Source organism: Amblyraja radiata, chromosome 6, assembly GCF_010909765.2.
Source record: "Amblyraja radiata isolate CabotCenter1 chromosome 6, sAmbRad1.1.pri, whole genome shotgun sequence".
Taxonomy (NCBI): domain Eukaryota; kingdom Metazoa; phylum Chordata; class Chondrichthyes; order Rajiformes; family Rajidae; genus Amblyraja; species Amblyraja radiata.
In genome coordinates, this window is record NC_045961.1 from 9,102,989 (window position 1) to 9,124,190 (window position 21,202).

Here is a 21,202-nt window from a genome sequence, read left to right on the forward strand (position 1 = left end):
CTAGTGTGCGCAGGATGGTGTTAGTGTGCGGGGATCGCTGGTCGGTGCGGATTCGGTTGGTCGAAGGGCCTGTTTCCGCGCTGTATCTCTGAAACTAAAAACTAGGAGAACACGGAGGCTCAGGATTCAGGTCAAACCTGTGCACATTCCTTTTTTACCCCTCAGCCGGTGAGAAAACTGTGCAAAAACTCTTCTGTTTGTCTTATTCCACCCCCTGCAACTCACTTGCCCCGAGACCATAAGCGAGTAGTGCAACTTAAACTTACAAGGACGTTGCCAGGACTCGAGGGTGTGAGCTACAGGGAGAGGTTGAGCAGGCTGGATCTCTATTCCATGGAGTGCAAGAGTATGAGGGGGGATCTTATTGAGGTGTATAAAATCATGAGAGGAATAGATTGGGCAGGGTCTCTTGCCCAGAGTAGGTGAATTGAGGACCAGAGGACGGAGGTTCAAGGTGAAGGGGAAATGATTTAATAGGAATCCGAGGGGTAACTTTTTCGCACGGTGGGTGTATGGAACAAGCTGCCAGAGGAGGTAGTTGAGGCTGGGACTATCCCAACGTTTAAGAAACAGTTAAACAGGTACATGGATAGGACAGGTTTGGAGGGATGTGGACCAAGCGCGGGCAAGTGGGACTAGTGTAGGTGGGACATGTTGGCCTGTGTGGGCAAGTTGGGCCAAAGGGCCTGTTTCCACACTGTATCACTCGATGACTCGATGACTCTGAACAAAGTCTGCACCAGACTGTCGCTGAGGGTGGGGCGTGGACCCCGGCAAGATGCCGTTCCCCAGGGTGGAAATACTCAGCTCAGTTTAGTTCATTGCCAAGTGTACCGAGGTACAGTGAAAAGCTTTTGTTGCGTGCTAACCAGTCAGCGGAAAGACAACACATGATTACAATCGTGCCATTTACAGTGCCTAGATACATGATAAGGGAATAACGTTTACTACAAGGTAAAGCCAGTACAGTCCCATCAAGGATAGTCTGGGGGTCACCAAAGAGGTAGATAGTAGTTCAGCACTGCTCTCTGGTTGTGGTGGGACGGTTCAGTCGCCTGATAACAGCCGGGAAGAAACTGTCCCTGAATCTGGAAGTGTGCGTTTTCACACTTCTGTACTTTTTGCCTGATGGGAGAGGGGAGAAGATGGAGTGACCAGGGATGAGACTGGTCCTTGATGATGCTGCTGGCCTTGCCGAGGCAGTGTGAGGTGTAGATGGAGTCAATGGATGGGAGGTTGGTTTGCCCGACGGTCTGGGCTGCGTCCACAATTCGCTGCAACTTCTTACGGTCCTGGATGGAGCTGTTCCCAAACCGTGCTGTGATGCACCCTGATACGTGAATACTGGGCATAGCTTTCAGGTGAGAGGGACAAAGTTTAAAGCAGATGTGTCGCATACAGAGGTTTGGGTACCTGGAACTCGCTGCCAGGAGTGACGTTGATGGCAGATGTGATTCTTTAGTTTAGTGTAGATACAGCATGAGAATATGCCCTTCAGCCCACCGAGTCTGTGCCAACCAGTCATCACCTGGACACAGGTACTGTCCAAAAACTTGGGACAATTTACAGAAGACACTTAACCGACAAAGCTTTTACTATACAATAGACAATAGGCACAGGAGTAGGCCATTCGGTCCTTCGAGCCAGCACTGCCATTCAATGTGATCATGCCTAATCATCCCCAATCAGTACCCCGTTCCTGCCTTCTCCCCATATCCCCTGACTCCGCTATCTAACTCTCTCTTGAATGTATCCAGAGAACCGGACTCCACCGCCCTCTGAGGCAGAGAATTCCACAGACTCCCAACGCTCTGTATGAAAAAGCGTTTCCTCGTCTCCGTTCTAAATAGCTTACCACTTATTCCTAAACTGTGGCCCCTGGTTCTGGACTCCCCCAACATCGGGGACATGTTTTGGATGATCGGTCATTGAATGGTGGTGCTGGCTCGAATGGCCTACTCCAGAGCACCTATGTTTGTGTGAGCCCACGGCGGTGGCTGACGAGCCGGCGGTACTTACGTTGTTGACGTTGGTGAAGGCAGCGTTGGTGTTGCCAAACAGGCCGCCAGTGGCACCGAATGCCGTGCCCGTGGTGTTGGTGTTGGTTCCAAAAATCCCTCCGGATTGAGACACTTGTCCCGTTCCAAATAAACTCTGTGGGGCACAGACGGGACAGGCATTAAGATAAATACAAACACCCTCGCATCCACACCGTACAACACCATACAACTTTAATTATCCCAGGAAAGACAGTGTTCTGCCAACTGTCATAAAACACAAAACACATGAAGCATGAAATTAAAATGACGAGTGGAATGGAAAAAAATCCCCTTATTTGATGAAGGACATTCTTGCTGTTGAGGGAGTGCAGAGTAAGTTCACCAGGTTAATTCCCGGGATGGCGGGACTGTCATATGCTGAGAGAATGGAGCGACTGGGCTTGTACACTCGGGAGTTTAGGATGAGAGGGGATCTTATTGAAACATATAAGATTGTTACGGGTTTGGACGCGCTAGAGGCAGGAAACATGTTCCCGATGTTGGGGGAGTCCAGAACCTGGGGCCACAGTTTAAGAATAAGGGGTAAGCCATTTAGAACGGAGACGAGGAAACACTTTTTCTCACAGAGAGTTGTGAGTCTGTGGAATTCTCTGCCTCAGAGGGCGGTGGAGGCCGGTTCTCTGGATACTTTCAAGAGAGAGCTAGATAGGGCTCTTAAAGATAGTGGAGTCAGGGGATATGGGGAGAAGGCAGGAACGGGGTACTGATTGGGGATGATCAGCCATGATCACATTGAATGGTGGTGCTGGAGTAACTCAGCGGGACAGGCAGCATCATTAGAGAAAAGGAATAGGTGATGTTTCGGGTGGGAAATGATCTTTGCCTGAATGACTCCCGCTGAGTTACTCCACTATTTTGTGTCTAGCTGCAATTCTTGGTTTTACGGCCCGTTCTCCGCTACCACAATCAATCTAATGGGTCCTGACCCGAAACGTCTACTGCCTATTTTGTCCACCGATGCTGAGTGGTGAGTCTGTGGGATTCTCTGCCTCAGAGGACGGTGGAGGCAGGTTCTCTGGATGCTTTCATGAGAGAGCTAGATAGGGCTCTTAAAAATAGTGGAGTCAGGGGATATGGGGTGAAGGCAGGAACGGGGTACTGATTGGGGATGATCAGCCATGATCACATTGAATGGCGGTGCTGGCTCGAAGGGCCAAATGAATTCCTGCACCTATTGTCTATTGTCTATTGATCTCTGGGCGTGGATCTCTTGCATCCATCTGAAGGTGAAGACTGCAACAGTTCATTCAGATTTGCTTGCAGGTAGACAAAAATGCTGGAGAAACTCAGCGGGTGAGGCAGCATCAATGGAGCGAAGGAACCTATTTCTTCGCTCCATAGATGCTGCTTCACCCGCTGAGTTTCTCCAGCATTTTGGTTTACCTTCGATTTTCCCAGCATCTGCAGTTCTTTCTTAAACATTCAGATTTGCTTGTTTTTACAAAGGTATATCCAGCCACACCCAGTAAACAGCAAGATGTGTTATCTGAATCCCGATGGAGAGGGTCCAGAGGAGCTTTACGAGAATGATCCCAGGAATGAGTGGGTTAGCATATGATGAGCGTTTGTCGGCACTGGGCCTGTACTCGCTGGAGTTTAGAAGAATGAGGGGGACCTGGGTATTGAGTAATGAGGAAGGGTTAGTTAGCAGTCTTGTTGTACGTGCCCCCTTGGGCAAGAGTGACCATAATATGGTTGAGTTCTTCATTAGGATGGAGAGTGACATTGTTAATTCAGAAACAATGGTTCTGAACTTAAAGAAAGGTAACTTTGAGGGTATGAGACGTGAATTGGCCAAGATTGACTGGCAATTAATTCTAAAAGGGTTGACGGTGGATATGCAATGGAAGACATTTAAAGACTGCATGGATGAACTACAAAAATTGTTCATCCCAGTTTGGCAAAAGAATAAATCAGGGAAGGTAGTGCATCCGTGGATAACAAGGGAAATCAGGGATAGTATCAAAGCGAAGGATGATGCGTACAAATTAGCCAGAAAAAGCAGCATACCGGAGGACTGGGAGAAATTCAGAGACCAGCAGAGGAGGACAAAAGGCTTAATTGGGAAAGGAAAAATAGATTATGAAAGAAAACTGGCAGGGAACATAAAAACTGACTGCAAAAGTTTTTATAGATATGTGAAAAGAAAGAGATTAGTTAAAACAAATGTAGGTCCCTTGCAGTCAGAAACAGGTGAGTTGATCATGGGGAACAAGGATATGGCGGACCAATTGAATAACTACTTTGGTTCCGTCTTCACTAAGGAAGACATAAATAATCTGCCGGAAATAGCAGGGGACCGCGGGTCAAAGGAGTTGGAGGAATTGAGTGAAATCCAGGTTAGCCGGGAAGTGGTGTTGCGTAAATTGAATGGATTAAAGGCCGATAAATCCCCAGGGCCAGATAGGCTGCATCCCAGAGTACTTAAGGAAGTAGCTCCAGAAATAGTGGATGCATTAGTAATAATCTTTCAAAACTCTTTAGGTTCTGGAGTAGTTCCTGAGGATTGGCGGGTAGCAAACGTAACCCCACTTTTTAAGAAGGGAGGGAGAGAGAAAACGGGGAATTACAGACCAGTTAGTCTAACATCGGTAGTGGGGAAACTGCTAGAGTCAGTTATTAAAGATGGGATAGCAGCACATTTGGAAAGTGGTGAAATCATTGGACAAAGTCAGCATGGATTTACAAAAGGTAAATCATGTCTGACGAATCTTATAGAATTTTTCGAAGATGTAACTAGTAGCGTGGATAGGGGAGAACCAGTGGATGTGGTGTATCTGGACTTCCAGAAGGCTTTCGACAAGGTCCCACATAAGAGATTAGTATACAAACTTGAAGCACACGGCATTGGGGGTTCAGTATTGATGTGGATAGAGAACTGGCTGGCAAACAGGAAGCAAAGAGTAGGAGTAAACGGGTCCTTTTCACAATGGCAGGCAGTGACTAGTGGGGTACCGCAAGGCTCAGTGCTGGGACCCCAGCTATTTACAATATATATTAATGATCTGGATGAGGGAATTGAAGGCAATATCTCCAAGTTTGCAGATGACACTAAGCTGGGGGGCAGTGTTAGCTGTGAGGAGGATGCTAGGAGACTGCAAGGTGACTTGGATAGGCTGGGTGAGTGGGCAAATGTTTGGCAGATGCAGTATAATGTGGATAAATGTGAGGTTATCCATTTTGGTGGCAAAAACAGGAAAGCAGACTATTATCTAAATGGTGGCCGACTAGGAAAAGGGGAGATGCAGCGAGACCTGGGTGTCATGGTACACCAGTCATTGAAAGTGGGCATGCAGGTGCAGCAGGCAGTGAAGAAAGCGAATGGTATGTTAGCTTTCATAGCAAAGGATTTGAGTATAGGAGCAGGGAGGTTCTACTGCAGTTGTACAGGGTCTTGGTGAGACCACACCTGGAGTATTGCGTACAGTTTTGGTCTCCAAATCTGAGGAAGGACATTATTGCCATAGAGGGAGTGCAGAGAAGGTTCACCAGACTGATTCCTGGGATGTCAGGACTGTCTTATGAAGAAAGACTGGATAGACTTGGTTTATACTCTCTAGAATTTAGGAGATTGAGAGGGGATCTTATAGAAACTTACAAAATTCTTAAGGGGTTGGACAGGCTAGATGCAGGAAGATTGCTCCCGATGTTGGGCAAGTCCAGGACAAGGGGTCACAGCTTAAGGATAAGGGGGAAATCCTTTAAAACCGAGATGAGAAGAACTTTTTTCACACAGAGAGTGGTGAATCTCTGGAACTCCCTGCCACAGAGGGTAGTCGAGGCCAGTTCATTGGCTATATTTAAGAGGGAGTTAGATGTGGCCCTTGTGGCTAAGGGGATCAGAGGGTATGGAGAGAAGGCAGGTACGGGATACTGAGTTGGATGATCAGCCATGATCATATTGAATGGCGGTGCAGGCTCGAAGGGCCGAATGGCCTACTCCTGCACCTAATTTCTATGTTTCTATGTTTCTATGACCTCATTGAAACTTACAGAATAGTGAAAGGCCTGGATAGAGTGGATGTGGAGAGGATGTTTCCACTAGTGGGAGAGTCTAGGACCAGAGGGCATAGACTCAGAATTAAAGGACGTTCCTTTAGAAAGGAAATGAGGAGGAATTTCTTTAGTCAGAGGGAGGTGAATCTGTGGAATTCATTGCCACAGAAGGCGGTGGAGGCCTTCAATGGATATTATAAAGGCAGAGATAGGTAGATTCTTGATTAGTACGGGTGTCAGGGGTTATGGGGAGAAGGCAGGAGAATGAGGTTGAGAGGGAGAGATAGATCAGCCTGATTCTGCTCCTATGACTGATGAACTCACCATGCTGCTGGTGTTGGGTTGCCCCAGAGTGTTGGCAGTGCCGAAGCCGAAGCCGGTGCTCGGTGTGGTGGTGGCCAGTCCGAAGGGCTTGGTCCCGAAGAGGCTGCCGGTGGGCTGTGCCTGGCCAAAGAGACCGCCAGTGGACGTGCCGAAGGCGCCCGTACCTGAGAGACAGAGAGTGCGATGTCAGCGAAAAGCCACAGCTGCTGCCCGATGACAAAGGGACCATTGTGGCACTGAAGCCAAAGGCCTTCCATCCCAAGCTCGTCCCACCATCCAAGTAGGCCGAGACCCCATCCAAGTAGGCCCAGACCCCATCCAAGTAGGCCCAGACCCCATCCAAGTAGGCCCAGACCCCACCCAAGTAGGCCCAGACCCCATCCAATTAGGCCCAGGCCCCATCCAAGTAGGCCCAGACCCCATCCAAGTAGGCCCAGACCCCATCCAAGTAGGCCCAGACCCCACCCAAGTAGGCCCAGACCCCATCCAAGTAGGCCCAGGCCCCACCCAAGTAGGCCTGGACCCCACCCAAGTATACCGGGACCCCATCCAAGTAGGCCCAGGCCCCACCCGTAGGCCCAGGCCCCACCCAAGTAGGCCCAGACCCCACCCAAGTAGGCCCAGACCCCACGCAATTAGGCCCAGACCCCACCCAAGTAAGCCCAGGCCCCACCCAAGTCGGCCCAGACCCCACCCAAGTAGGCCCAGACCCCACCCAATTAGGCCCAGACCCCACCCAATTAGGCCCAGACCCCACCCAAGTAAGCCCAGGCCCCACCCAAGTAAGCCCAGGCCTCACCCAAGTAGGCCCAGACCCCACGCAATTAGGCCCAGACCCCACGCAAGTAGGCCCAGACACCACCCAAGTAGGCCCAGACACCACCCAAGTAGGCCCAGACCCCACCCAAGTAGGCCCAGACCCCACCCGTAGGCCCAGACCCCATCCAAGTAGGCCGAGACCTCCCCCCCATGCACCCACCCTATCCCTTGCAAACACTGATCAACAACTTATCAACCCCCCCATTTAAAATGAGACAGCAATTGCTGTTTACAGTCATACAGCACAGAAAATGGCCCTTCTGCCCAACTGATCCATGCCAACCTAGATGCCTTGCCTAAGCTAACCCCATTTGCCCGCGTCTGCAGTGTGTGGACAGAGCCCAGTGCTCAATAGACAACAGGTGCAGGAGTAGGCCATTTGGCCCTTCGAGCCAGCACCGCCATTCAATGTGATCATCCCCAATCAGTACCCCGTTCCTGCCTTCTCCCCATATCCCCTGACTCCGCTATCTTTAAGAGCCCTATCTAACTCTCTCTTGAAAGTATCCAGAGAACCTGCCTCCACCGCCCTCTGAGGCAGAGAATTCCACAGACTCACAACTCTCTGTGTGAAAAAGTGTTTCCTCGTCTCCGTTCTAAATGGCTTACCCCTTGTTCTTAAAACTGTGGCCCCTGGTTCTGGACTCCCCCAACATCGGGAGCATGTTTCCTACCTCTAGCGTTGTCCAAACCCTTAATAATCTTATATGTTTCAATGGTCAGCCCCACACACTCAACCCCACACCCGGTCAGCATGTGGCCAGAAAGTCCAGTGGTCAGCTCCACACCCGGTCAGTGTGTGTCCAAAGCCCAGTGGTCAGTCCCACACTCTCAACCCCTGCGTGAGTCTCACCCAGCTGGAGGTGGGCCACTTGGTGTACAACGTGGACAACCCTGGAGCCAACGTGTAGAGGGGACTGTGACAACTAGACCAGAGAGTCTGGAATGACACAAACATCTGCAGTAACTCAGCTGGTCAGACACCATCTCTTGAGAAATAAAATTGGTGACGTTTCAAGCCGAGACGCTTCTTTGGACTGGAATGACAGACCCAATCTCAGGCTAGTTATTCAGACGCAAGAACAGGCAGTGAGAGCCTCATCTACAGTTGCAGTTGTCGCTCTACCTCCCCCCTTGACTCCATCCAAGGACCCAAGCAGTCTTTCCAGGTGAGGCAGAGGTTCACCTGCACCTCCTCCAACCTCATCTATTGCATCCGCTGCTCTAGGTGTCAGCTGCTCTACATCGGTGAGACCAAGTGTAGGCTTGGTGATCGCTTCGCCCAACACCTCCGCACCGTTCGCAATAACCAACCTGATCTCCCGGTGGCTCAGCACTTCAACTCCCCCTCCCATTCCGAATCCAACCTCTCTGTCCTGGGCCTCCTCCATGGCCAGAGTGAGTCCCACCTTAAATTGGAGGAGCAGCACCTCATATTTCACTTGGGTAGTTTACGCCCCAGCAGTATGAACATTTGATTTCTCCAATTTCAGATAGTCCCTGCTTTCTCCCTCCTTCCCCTCCCCTCCCCAGCTCTCCCACAGCCCACTGTCTCCGCCTCTTCCTTTCTTCCCGCCCCCTCCCCCAACCCCACATCAGTCTGAAGAACGGTCTCGACCCAAGACGTCGCCTATTCCTTCGCTCCGTAGATGCTGCCTCACCCGCTGAGTTTCTCCAGCATTTTAGTCTACCTTCGAGTTTTCCAGCATCTGCAGTTCTTTCTTAAGCATATATGTTTCTATAAGATCACCTCACATCGTAAATTCCAGTGAATACAAGCCCAGTCGATCCATTCTTTCATCATACATCAGTCCCGCCATCCCGGGAATTAAGTCATAGGAGATGTAGGCCATTTGGCCCATCTAGTCGAGTCTGCCATTGAATCATGGCTGATCTATTGTTCTCACTCAACCACTGGGTAACTGCCCACAGTATCCGCTGCGCAGTTCACGGCGTTGCTGGGACGCCTCTTCACTCTCACTGTTTCCACTGCTTGATCTCTTTGTTATTCATCGACGTGGTTCCTGCCCCATCCATGTCGGTGCCGAGAACGTGACCGAGAGTCTCAAGAAGGATCTCGACCCCAAGACGTCGCCTGGTCTTTCTCTCCAGAGACGCTGCCATGCCCCGCTGAGTTGCTCCAGCAAATTTGTGTCAGTGCCGAGAGTAAGCTAGCCAAGAGAATTCAGAAGCAAAAACAAAGTGCTGGAGGAGCTCGGCGGGTCAGGCAGCACCTGTGGAAGGAAGTGGACAGGTGACGTTTCGGGTTGGGACCCTTTTGGACCCTCACTGGATGGAGTTCGACCCGTGCGGCACAGTGGCGCAAGTGAGTAGAGCTGCTGCCCCACAGAGCCAGAGACACGGGCTCCATCCTGAATGCAGGTTCTGTCTGTAGGGAGTTTGCACGTTCTCCCGGTGACCGCGTGGGTTTTCTCCGGGTGCTCTGGTTCCCTCCACATTCTAAAGACATACAGGTTTGTAGCTTAATTGCCTCCTGTAAAATGTCCCTAGTGTGTAGGACAGTGTTAGTGTGCGGGTGATCGCTGGTCGTCGCGGGCCAAAGGGTCTGTTTCTCTAACGTCTAAAATCCCCATCTTGTCGTCTTCTCCATCCACACCTCCTCTCCCGACAAAGCCCTCCACACCTGGATGCACCTGTCCACGTCAGGTGCCCCCTTCCCACCAGCCATCTCCCCTCTACTCCATTAGGATTAAGGGTCGCGCCTGGTCATTCCCCTGTCTGAGCCGCAGACCTCCCCCAGCAGTCTGTTTTGTGCTCAGGATTCCAGCATCTGCAGGCTCACTCTCTCTCTCTCCCCCCTCTGTGTGTGTGTGTGTGTCTCTGTCTTTGTCTCAGTCCCTCTCTCTCTGTTTCTCTGTCTCTCGCTCTCTCTCCCCTCAGAGTCGAGGGGTCACCAAGAGGATGTAAGGACCTACATCAGAGTGCAGGGTGATGCGCCAGGGCTTCCAAGATGGCGTCCAGCCCGGGCGACTATTTGTCGCGCTGGCCACAGAAACAGATCTACAACCACATATTACAATCGCTCCACACTCTTCAATCTCTACTCACTAAACGTTACTTCCTTATCATGTATCTATAACGCAGTAAACGGCTCGATTGTAATCATGTGTTGTCTTTCCGCTGGCTGCTCAGCAGGCAGCAAAGAAGCTCTTCACTGTACCTCGGTACACGTGACACGTGACATTAAACTGAACGGGTGACTGGAACTGCAACGTGGAACGATGCAGGCATGGTTGAACAGCCTGCTGCGGGGGAGCTGCAAGAGCAGGTGGGCGCCCCTGCATGAGCCAAGGAGCGCATGTTTTTCACCAAGGATGCAAAGCTGCGTTGGGATCCTGGCGAACCAGGCGCCGCAGTCAGTCTGCAGCAACGGCGGCTTACTCCTGTAATAAAATTGCCATGGCTTTGCGAGCGGCTGAGCAGTTACCCGACCTCAGGATGAGTCCCCTACCTGGTTTCTGTAGACTGGACCCACAGCCTGCTCCCAGCATACCCACTTTCGAAAGGAGCCCAGTGTCTGAGGAGAGGAAGTCACTCATTCAATGTGGAGTTTAGAACAAGCTGCCGTAACACATCCGAAGCACCGACAAAGGGAGCGACCAGCCCAGGGCTCTGGGAACCGGGAGGGGGGGTGCAGGGAGCTCCGAGCACCGTGAAGAACAGCCAGAGTCTGGAGAACCACACTCTCCGGCATCAATGATAGTCTACAAATATCTATAACCCCAATGGGCCTGTCCCACTTACGCGACTTTTTCGGGGACTGCCGGCACCCGACATGGGTCGTTGCAGGTCGCCGAAAATGTTCAACATGTTGAAAATCCAGCGACGACCAGAACAAGGTACGACTCTTTGGGCGACTACTCACGGCCATACAGGCTTCACCTCGCGACATGTCGCCTGTATGGTCGTGAGTCGTCTCCACAGTCATCCAAAGAGCCGTGGCGTCTTTCTGGTCGCCGCTGGGTTTTCAACATGTTGAGCAAATTCACTTCACACTGCCTCGGCAAGGCCAGCAGCTTAATCACGGACCAGTCTCACCCCGGTCACTCCCTCTTCTCCCCTCTACCATTGGGCAAGAGGTACAGAAGTGTGAAAACGCACACCTCCAGATTCAGGGACAGTTTCTTCCCGGCTGTTATCAGGCAACAGAACCGTTCTCTCACCAACTAAAGAGCGGTGCTGAACTTCTATCAACCTCATTGGAGACTCTCGGACTATTTTTTAATCGGGCTGTACCTTGCACTAAACATTATCCCATCGTACATGTACCTGTACACAGTGGATGGGTCGATTGTAATCATATACACCTGACGGGCACCCAAAAAAGGGACCACATCACCCCGATCCTGGCCTCTCCCCACTGGCTCCCTGTGCGCTTCTGAATAAATGTCAAGATCCTCCTTTATGTCTACAAAGCCCCTAACGGGCTTGCCCCCACCTACATCAAAAGTCTGCTTACCCACCACACCACCTCCAGGTCCCTCAGATCGGCCGACTTGGGGTTACTGAACATCCCGCGGTCTAGGCATAAGCTCAGGGGCGACCGTGCCTTTGCGGTTGCAGCTCCTAGACTGTGGAACAGCATCCCCCTTCCCATCAGAACCGCCCCCTCCAGCGACTCCTTTAAGTCCAAGCTTAAAACTCATTTTTACTCTCAAACCTTTCTTCACGTCCTCTGAGGGAGGGCTATATGTATGTATTTATGTATGTCCTTAATCTATGAACCAATGTTGTATAACGTTAGTACCTCCACCAATGTAAAGCACTTTGGCCAACGAGAGGTGTTTTTTAAATGTGTTATAGAAATAAAAGTGACTTGACTTGATGTATAGCCTTTCTGCTGACTGGTTAGCACGCAACAAAAGCCTTTCACTGTACCTCGGTACACGTGACAATAAACTGAACTAACACTGTGCCATCGCACTCTCAAGCCTTTGGACATTTACATCCTTCCTGCAAACTACAAAAAGCCCTTCCCTTACGTTGCATTTTATCCACCAGCCGCAGCCCGTCTCCATCTCCGTGTCCCCTTCACGGGGCGTGTCCCCGCGTAGCTTTACACGTTCAACAGGCCTGGACAAGACACAAGGTGCTGCAGTAACTCATGGGTAGGTGATGTTTCGGGTTGCGAAGACCTGAAACATCACCCATCCATTTTCACCAGAGATGATCTGCGGAGTTACTCCGGCATCTTGTGCCATTTTCAGTTAGGCAGGACACTGCGCTTCATAGTGTCTACATGGGCAAGTTACATTTGGACTTATAGACAATAGGTGCAGGAGTAGGCCATTCGGTCCTTCGAGCCAGCACCGCCATTCACTGTGATCATGGCTGATCATCCCCAATCAGTACCCCGTTCCTGCCTTCTCCCCATATCTTTAAGAGCCCTAATAATAATAATAATAATAATAATTTGTTTATAGGGACAGTGCATATTAATGAACATTTGCATGTAAATATGCGAGATTGTAGCCAATCAGTAGCTAATTTCCGTCTCTAGTCCCAGGCAAACGTAGGTGAAGTGTCTTGCCCAAGGACACAACGACAGTACACACTCCAAGCAGGATTCGAACCGGCCACCTTCAGGTTGCCAGCCGAACACTTAGCCCATTGTGCCATCTGTCTTGCCACCTACCTAGCTCTGTCTTGAAAGCATCCAGAGAACCTGCTGCCACTGCCCTCTGAGGCAGAGAATTCCACACACTCACAACTCTCTGTGAGAAAAAGTGTTTCCTCTGCTCCGTTCTAAATAGCTTACCCCTTATTCTTAAACTGTGGCCCCTGGTTCTGGACTCCCCCAACATCGGGAACATGTTTCCTGCCTCTAGCGTGTCCAATCCCATAATAATCTTACATGTTTCAATAACATTCCCTCTCATCCTTCTAAACTCCAGAGTGTACAAGCCCAGCCGATCCATTCTCTCAGCATACGACAGTCCCGCCATCCCAGGAATTAACCTTGTAAACCTACGCTGCACTCCCTCAATAGCAAGAATGTCCTTCCTCAAATTAGGGGACCAAAACTGCACACAATACTCCATTCTTTGTGGGCCTTTAAGACCAAGATAAGACTGTTCTCTCCAGAGCTTTGTTGCCGCCAGAAACGTGGCGACTCTTTGTGCACTCGGTGAAGTCTATTACACTACAATCGTTGCACTTTTGCACTAATCTATAATTGTGCAAATCACATTTCTACAGAGCTGCACAGCAGTAGAGTTGCTGCCTCACAGCGCCAGAGACCCGGGTTCGATCCTGACTACGGGTGCTGTCTGTACGGAGTTTGCACGTTCTCCCCGTGACCTGCGTGGGTTTCCCCCCCATGCTCCAAAGACGTGCGGGTTTGTCGGTTAATTGACCTTGGTAAAACTGTAAATTGTCCCTAGTGTCTGTGTGGGATAGAACTGATGCACAGGGATCGCTGGTCCACAGGGACTCGATGGGCCAAAGGACCTGTTTGCAAGCTGTATCTCTAACCTAATCTATAGTATGCTTTTGTTTAAAGAAAGAACTGCAATGCTGGAAAAATCCAGAAATGCTGGAGAAACTCAGCATGTGAGGCAGCATCTATGGAGCCGGAGGAATAGGTGACTTTTTGGGTGCAGACCCTTCTTCAGACTGAAGAAGAGTCTCGACACGAAACGTCACCTATAGTATGATTTTACTAGATTGTATGGAAAACAAAAGCAAAATCACAACCTAAGCGCGTGGCAATGAAATATCATTCACTGGGTATCATTGAATTATCAGTACACTGTGGAACTGGGTATCCACCCCTGAATGTGACGTACTTATTACAACCCATCTTCTATCACACAGCCCAAGTATCGGCCAAGTTAGTAAAACAACCCAACTGTACGTAAACATAAAATGCTGGAGTAACTCAACAGAACACAATCATCTCTGGAGAGAAGGAATGGGTGACGTGTCGGGTGTTGTCTATTGTCTATTCTTCAGGTCTCAATAGACAACAGACAATAGGTGCAGGAGCCAGCACCGTCATTCAATGTGATCATGGCTGATCATCCCCAATCAGTACCCCTTCTCCCCGTATGCCCTGACTCCGCTATCTTTAAGAGCCCTATCTAGCTCTCTCTTGAAAGCATCCAGAGAACCGGCCTCCACCTGAGGCAGAGAATTCCACAGATTCACAACTCTCTGTGAGAAAAAGTGTTTCCTCATCTCCGTTCTAAATGGCTTAGCCCTTATTCTTAAACTGTGGCCTCCGGTTCTGGACTCCCCCAACACCGGGAACATGTTTCCTGCCTCTAACGTGTCCAAACCCTTAATAAACCCTGAAACATCACCCATTCATTCTCTCCAGAGATGCTGCCTGTCCCATTAAATTACTCCAGCATTTTTGTGTCTATCTTCAGTTGAAACCAGCATCTGCAGTTCCTTCCTGCACGTCCCAACTGTACAAGTCTCTTCATGCAACTGTCTCTCCTGTGGCACCTTAAAGGTCTTTTGAAAATCCAGACATGATACATCCTCTTCCCTGTCCTAAACAACTGACCATTGCTCCATGGCCCATGTTCCCTTTCTCACACTGGTTTAACACAAGTTTGCTCACATGCCAACCTGCGGGATTATTGCTGGCGTTTACAGAGCCTATGAGGATCACCAACAGCCATTTGCCATCGATCCAGCCATTTCTCGAGTTCAATTGCAACATTTGAGATATTTGGACAGATATATGGATAAGGAAGGATAGAAACATAGAAAATAGGTGCAGGAGTAGGCCATTCGGCCCTTCGAGCCTGCACCGCCATTCAATATGATAATGGCTGATCATCCAACTCAGTATCCCGTACCTGCCTTCTCTCCATACCCCCTGATCCCTTTAGCCACAAGGGCCACATCTAACTCCATCTTAAATATACGTTCTGTGGCAGATAATTCCAGAGATTCACCACTCTCTGTGTGAAAAATGTTTTTCTCATCTCGGTCCTAAAAGATTTCCCCCTTATCCTTAAACTGTGACCCCTTGTTCTGGACTTCCCCAACATCGGGAACAATCTTCCTGCATCTAGCCTGTCCAACCCCCTAAGAATTTTGTAAGTTTCTATAAGACCCCCCCTTAATCTTCTAAATTCTAGCGAGTACAAGCCGAGACTATCCAGTCTTTCTTCATATGAAAGTCCTGACATCCCAGGAATCAGTCTGGTGAACCTTCTCTGTACTCCCTCTATGGCAAGAATGTCTTTCCTCAGATTAGGAGACCAAAACTGTACACAATTTGGACAGATATATGGATAAGGAAGGATCAGAGGGATGTGGGCCGATTGGGACCAACAGAGGGGGCATCTTGGTGGGCAAGGAGGAGTTGGGCGGAAGGGCCTGTTCCCGTCCTCTATGACTCTCTGTAATTCTAACGGGGCTTCAGACGTGAATACAAGTGACAGCACCTTCCTCCAAAGAACTCTCGCCTGCACGATTAAAACAATGCCGACCTTCAGCAAGGAAGCAGGAGTAACGAGACCATTGGAGGGGGCGGCACCGTGGCGCAGCGGGTCCAGCTGCTGCCTCACAGCGCCAGACACCCGGGTTCCATCCTCACTACGGGCGCTGTCTGCACGGAGTTTGTACATGCCTCCCGTGAACGCGTGGGCTTTCTCCGGGTGCTCTGGTTTCCTCTCACACTCCAAAGACAATAGACAATAGGTGCAGGAGTAGGCCATTCGGCCCTTCGAGCCAGCACTGTCATTCAATGTGATCGTGGCTGATCATCCACAATCAGTACCCCGTTCCTGCCTTCTCCCCATATCCCCTGACTCCGCTATCTTTAAGAGCCCTATCTAGCTCTCTCTTGAAAGTATCCAGAGAACCGGCCTCCACCGCCCTCTGAGGCAGAGAATTCCACAGACTCACCACTCTCTGTGAGAAAAAGTTCCTCGTCTCCGTTCTAAATGGCTTACTCCTTATTCTTAAACTGTGGCCCCTGGTTCTGGACTCCCCCAACATCTGGAACATGTTTCCTGCCTCTAGCGCGTCCAAGCCCTTAACAATCTTATATGTTTCAATGAGATCCCCTCTCATCCTTCTAAACTCCAGAGTGTACAAGCCCAGCTAGTTTGCGCGCTGTCTCTCTGAAGTTAAGTTTTACGAAGGTAAAATTCAGGGCTTCAGATCACTAAGTTGAAACCTTTCCCTGCACGCTGGCTAACCGGCCAGTACTGTCCATCACTCAGACCACATTCTCACACACACACAATGATACAACAATGACAAAGGCCATTCCATGCAAGAGCCTCCAGCACTGGACAGTCTATCCCCGGTCAATTGCATCTCCCCACTCCAGTCACTGCTGGTTTACTGACCACATGGGCGACAGACAGCCACGTGCAACAACATCCCAGTGTCCACTCCTGACCCGCCCACCAAGAATCAATATCTAAAGGGGCTGCTCCCGGCCTTCTGGCTGCACTTCACACCCACCATCCTCATCTCTGGACACCCTGTGCGTAGGGGAGAGGGTTTGGGGCCGAAGATGTCCTGGTTGGGTTGCTCCTGGGCCTGGCCAAGCTGGCCATCCGTGAGTCACGGTGCCAAGCGGAAGAGGGCTAGGCCGAGCCGGCTGCCCGCCGCTTTTCCGGGGTAACGTCCGCGCCCGGGTGGTGTTAGAGAGGGACTACACGCTGTCCACGGGCTCCCTGGGGGATTTCCGGGACTGCTGGGCACTGCGGGGGGTGGAACGTATCCTTGACAAGGAGTGTAAGATTATTAATAAGACTATTAAGGGTTTGGACACGCTGGAAGCAGGAAACATGTTCCCGATGTTGGGGGAGTCCAGAATCAGGGGCCACTGTTTAAGAATAAGGGGCTAGCCATTGAGAACAGAGATGAGGAAAAACCTTTTCACAGAGAGCTGTGAGTGTGGAATTATCTGCCTCAGAGGGCGGTTCCCTAGATACTTTCAAGAGAGAGCTAGATAGGGCTCTTAAAGAGAGTCAGAGGATATGGGGAAAAGGCAGGAACAGGGTACTGATTGGGGATGATCAGCCATGATCACATTGAATGGCGGTGCAGGCTCGAAGGGCCGAATGGCCTACTCCTGCACCTATTGTAACATAGTTGTATATAAGTTTATTTGGTATATTTGTTTGTCCTGTATTATGGCAGTGGGTTCTGTTTTGTTTCATTGTATTGTAAATATTATCTTTAATAATTGAATACATTTTTTGATTTAAAAAGAAATCAATGCCTAAGAATGGGGAAATAGTGATTTAATATTCAGTATTTAAGAATGTTTGCTTTATTTTGTATTATGGTGGTGGGTTTGTCTGTATTTTACTGTACATATGTTTAACGGTTTATGTTTAATGTTTTATGTGTCATTCCTAACTGTCACCGTATGTCATGTTGTCACTTGCGGGCGGAGCACCAAGGCAAATTCCTTGTATGTGAATACTTGGCCAATAAACTTATTTTCATTCATTCATACATATCGTTTTTGTAAATAGTTAATTACAATTATTTTTGCGTTAAATAAAAAAGAATCAATGCCTAGAAATGCAGCGGGTGAAACAGCAAAGGGCCTGTCCCACTTACGCGATTTTTTTCGCCAACTTGTCGGCACCCGTCGTAGTCGTAGCAGGCCGCCGAAAATGTTCAAAAATGGCGACCAGAAAAAGGTACGACTTTGGGCGACTATTCACGACCATACAGACGCCACCCTGCGTGTCGTGAGTAGTCGCCCAAAGGGTCGTACCTTTTTCTGGTCGCCGCTGGATTTTCAACGTTTTCGGCGACCCGCTGCGACTATGACGGGTGCCGGAAAGAAATCGGGTAAGTGGGACAGGCCCGTATGGCATAGAACAAGTCACAAGGGGGCAGCAGCCTCCATCACGGAATGTCAGAGCACTGCGTGCAGTTCTGGTCGCCTCCATTACAGGAAGCATGTGGGGGCTTTGGAGACGGTGCAGAGGGGGTTTACCAGAACGATGCCGGGATTAGATTAGTTTCAGCTAGAGGGAGAAGGTGGACAGACTTGGGTTGTTTTCTCTGGAGCGTCAGAGGGTGTAGGGAGGCCTGATAGATAGACAATTATGAGAGGCGTAGATAGGGTAGACAGTCACAACCGTTAACGCAGAGTGGACAATTTAATACTAGAGGGCGTAGCGACAAGGCGAGAGGGGGAAAGATGAATGGAGATCAGCAGGGCACACTTAGTGGGGTCCTGGAACACACCGCCAGAGGTAGTTGTGGAGGCAAGTAGGATAGTGTAAGAGACTGTTGGACACGCGGGGAATGGAGGGTGATGCAGGTAGCTGAGAGTTGGTCTTGGCATCATGTTCCATCACAGACATGGTGGGCCGAAGGGCCTGTTCCTCCACTGTACTAGACACGTGGAGTTAGAACAGAGACGAGGAAACACTTTTCCTCACAGAGAGTGGTGATTCTGTGGAATTCTCTGCCTCAGAGGGCGGTGGAGGCCGGTTCTCTGGATACTTTCAAGAGAGAGCTAGATAGGTCTCTTAAAAATAGCAGTCAGGGGATATGGGGAGAAGGCAGGAACGGGGTACTGATTGTGGATGATCAGCCATGATCACATTGAATGGTGGTGCTGGCTCGAGGGGCCGAATGGCCTACTCCTGCACCTATTGTCTATTATTGGTTCATCGATGATGAAACGTCCCTCTATTTCCGTGCAGTACCACTATTCTATTACGCTGGCCGCTAGGTGCCCGCGATACACAGCATGTACGTACCACTGAGGGTTTGAACAGGAGACCACCCCAAAGGTGGTAGCAAATACAAGAAGCAGAGGTCCTGAGGGGTAACTCTTTCACACAGGGGGCCGTGTGGGTGTGTGGAACGAGGTGCCACAGGAGGTAGTTGAGGCAGGGACTATCGCACCTTTTAAGAAACATTTAGACTGGTACATGGATAGGACAGGTTTGGAGGGATATGGACCAAAGGCAGGCAGGTGGGACTAGTGAGGATGTGGCATGTTGGTCGGTGTGGGCAAGTTGGGCCTGTTTCCATGCTGTGTGACTCTATGACTCTAAGCTGGGGTACTGTCCGATTCACCTCTACCCCATTGCGGACATTGGACTTTGTGTGTGGAACTGATGCACTACAATGCTGAGAACTGTATTCTGCACTCTGTATCTTCCCCTTTGCTCTATCTGTTGGACTTGAGTTTGACTTGATTGTGTTTATGTAGAGTACTGTCTGATCTGTTTGGATAGTGTGCAGAACAATTCAGTATCCACACTCTGGTCACCGTACCACAGTGAGGATCTGATTAAAGACAAAGTGCCGGGGTAACTCAGCGGGACCGGCAGCATCTCTGGAGTGAAGGAATGGGTGACGTTTCGGCTCGAGACTCTTCTTCAGACTGATGTCAGGGGAGTGGGCAGTACAGAGATTTGAGGATTTGATCAAGCTCGAGTGGGTGCAGAAAAGATTCACCAGGATGTCGTTTGGGGGGGGGGGGGGTGGAGGGCTTGAGATACGAGAGACTGGACAGGTTGGGCCTAATCAGTGACCGTGTATAGAATCATGATGGACATAGACAAACAAGGTGGATGGTCAGGTCTTTATCCCCCGGGATAAATAAAGGAGTGTACAACTAGACACCAGAGGTTCAAGATGAGAGCGGATAGGGAACCCGAGGGACAACTTTTTCCACACAGGGTGATGGATACATTGTGTGGAAGAAGCTTCGAGAGCAGGTGGTTGAGCCATGTCGCAAGAAAGAACTGCAGATGCTGGTTTAAATCAAAGGTAGACACAAAATGCTGGAGTAACTCAGCTGGTGAGGCCGCATCTCTGGAGAGAAGGAATGTCTGAAGAAGGGGCTCAACCCGAAACGTCGGGTCGAGACCCGGCAGCTTCTCTTCACAGATGCTGCCTCACCCGCTGATTTACTCCAGCATTTAGTGTCTACCAAGGTAGTTGAAGCAGGTATAAATGCAGGTTAACAGATATTTGGACAGGTTTATGGACGGGATGGTTTGGAGGGATCTGAACTAGTTCAACAGGGCACCTTGATCGGTCGGCATGGGCATGTTGGGCCGAAGAGTATGAGGAATAGTAGTAGAATTACACCATTCGGCCCACCTAGTCAACTCTGCCATTCAATCATGGCTGATCTATCTCTCCCTCCTAACCCCATTCTCCTGCCTTCGCCCCACAACCCTTGACATCCGTACTATTGTTCTGCACATTATGCCTCTGTGCAGAGTAATGAAGCTGGAAGGAGGGCTTCATGTTGTACGCAAGCCCCACAATACAGAACCAGCTTGCTGGAACCTCCAAACTAACCACCACCTCTGGTACGGACAGGGCTTACACCAGGGGTCGGCAACCTTGTTCTGCATAGGGGCCAGGCAGGACCCATGTGTGTGAGCAGATGGCGGGCCACATCTATCGCCATAGTGTGACACTTGGTGTTGTTTTTCCCATTAGTTTCCACGTGTTTTTCTATTCGTTTTCTGCAGTTCCCAGGTCGGCCCGCCTGCCCCAGGACTGGCTGTCGGTCCCAGGGTGCTTGTGTGCCCCGGGACGAGCTGCAGTTCCCAGGTCGGCCCGCCTGCCCCAGGACTGGCTGTCGTTCCCAGGGTGCTTGTGTGCCCCGGGACGAGCTGCAGTTCCCAGGTCAGCTCGCCTGCCCCAGGACTGGCTGCAGTTCCCAGGTCGTGAAAACTAATTGAAATAAAACGCGCCTGCGGGCCGAATAGACAATAGACACTAGGTGCAGGAGTAGGCCATCGAGCCATTCAATGTGATCATGGCTGATCATCCCCAATCAGTACCCCATTCCTGCCTTCTCCCCATATCCCCTGTCTTTAACAGCCCTACCTAGCTCTCTCTTGAAAGCATCCAGAGAACCGGCCTCCACCGCCCTCTGAGTGATTATGGATTAGGGGCCGGATCCGGCCCGTGGGCCGTGGGTCGCCGACCCCTGGCTTACACCCTTGTGCATTGCCCACCATGCCACACTCCACCCCCCCCTTTACAGCGGGCAGGCAGGCGGG

The 21,202-nt window shown here is 50.3% G+C and overlaps 1 protein-coding gene across 5 annotated transcripts in view; it reads right to left on the reverse strand.

Moving 5' to 3' along the window:
• nup98 (nucleoporin 98 and 96 precursor) overlaps positions 1 to 21,202 on the reverse strand; it is a 95,808-nt gene that overhangs the window by 50,545 nt on the left and 24,061 nt on the right. For 4 of the 5 annotated variants that reach the window (XM_033022174.1, XM_033022172.1, XM_033022171.1 and 1 more), the window contains exons 8-10: positions 10,672 to 10,737; positions 6,381 to 6,544; positions 2,020 to 2,154 (exon numbers count right to left, since the gene is read on the reverse strand). In XM_033022174.1, coding sequence (XP_032878065.1) covers positions 2,020 to 2,154; positions 6,381 to 6,544; positions 10,672 to 10,737 — 365 coding nt within the window. The remainder of the gene's footprint in view (positions 1 to 2,019; positions 2,155 to 6,380; positions 6,545 to 10,671; positions 10,738 to 21,202) is intronic. The other variant, XM_033022175.1, reaches the window with a different exon arrangement.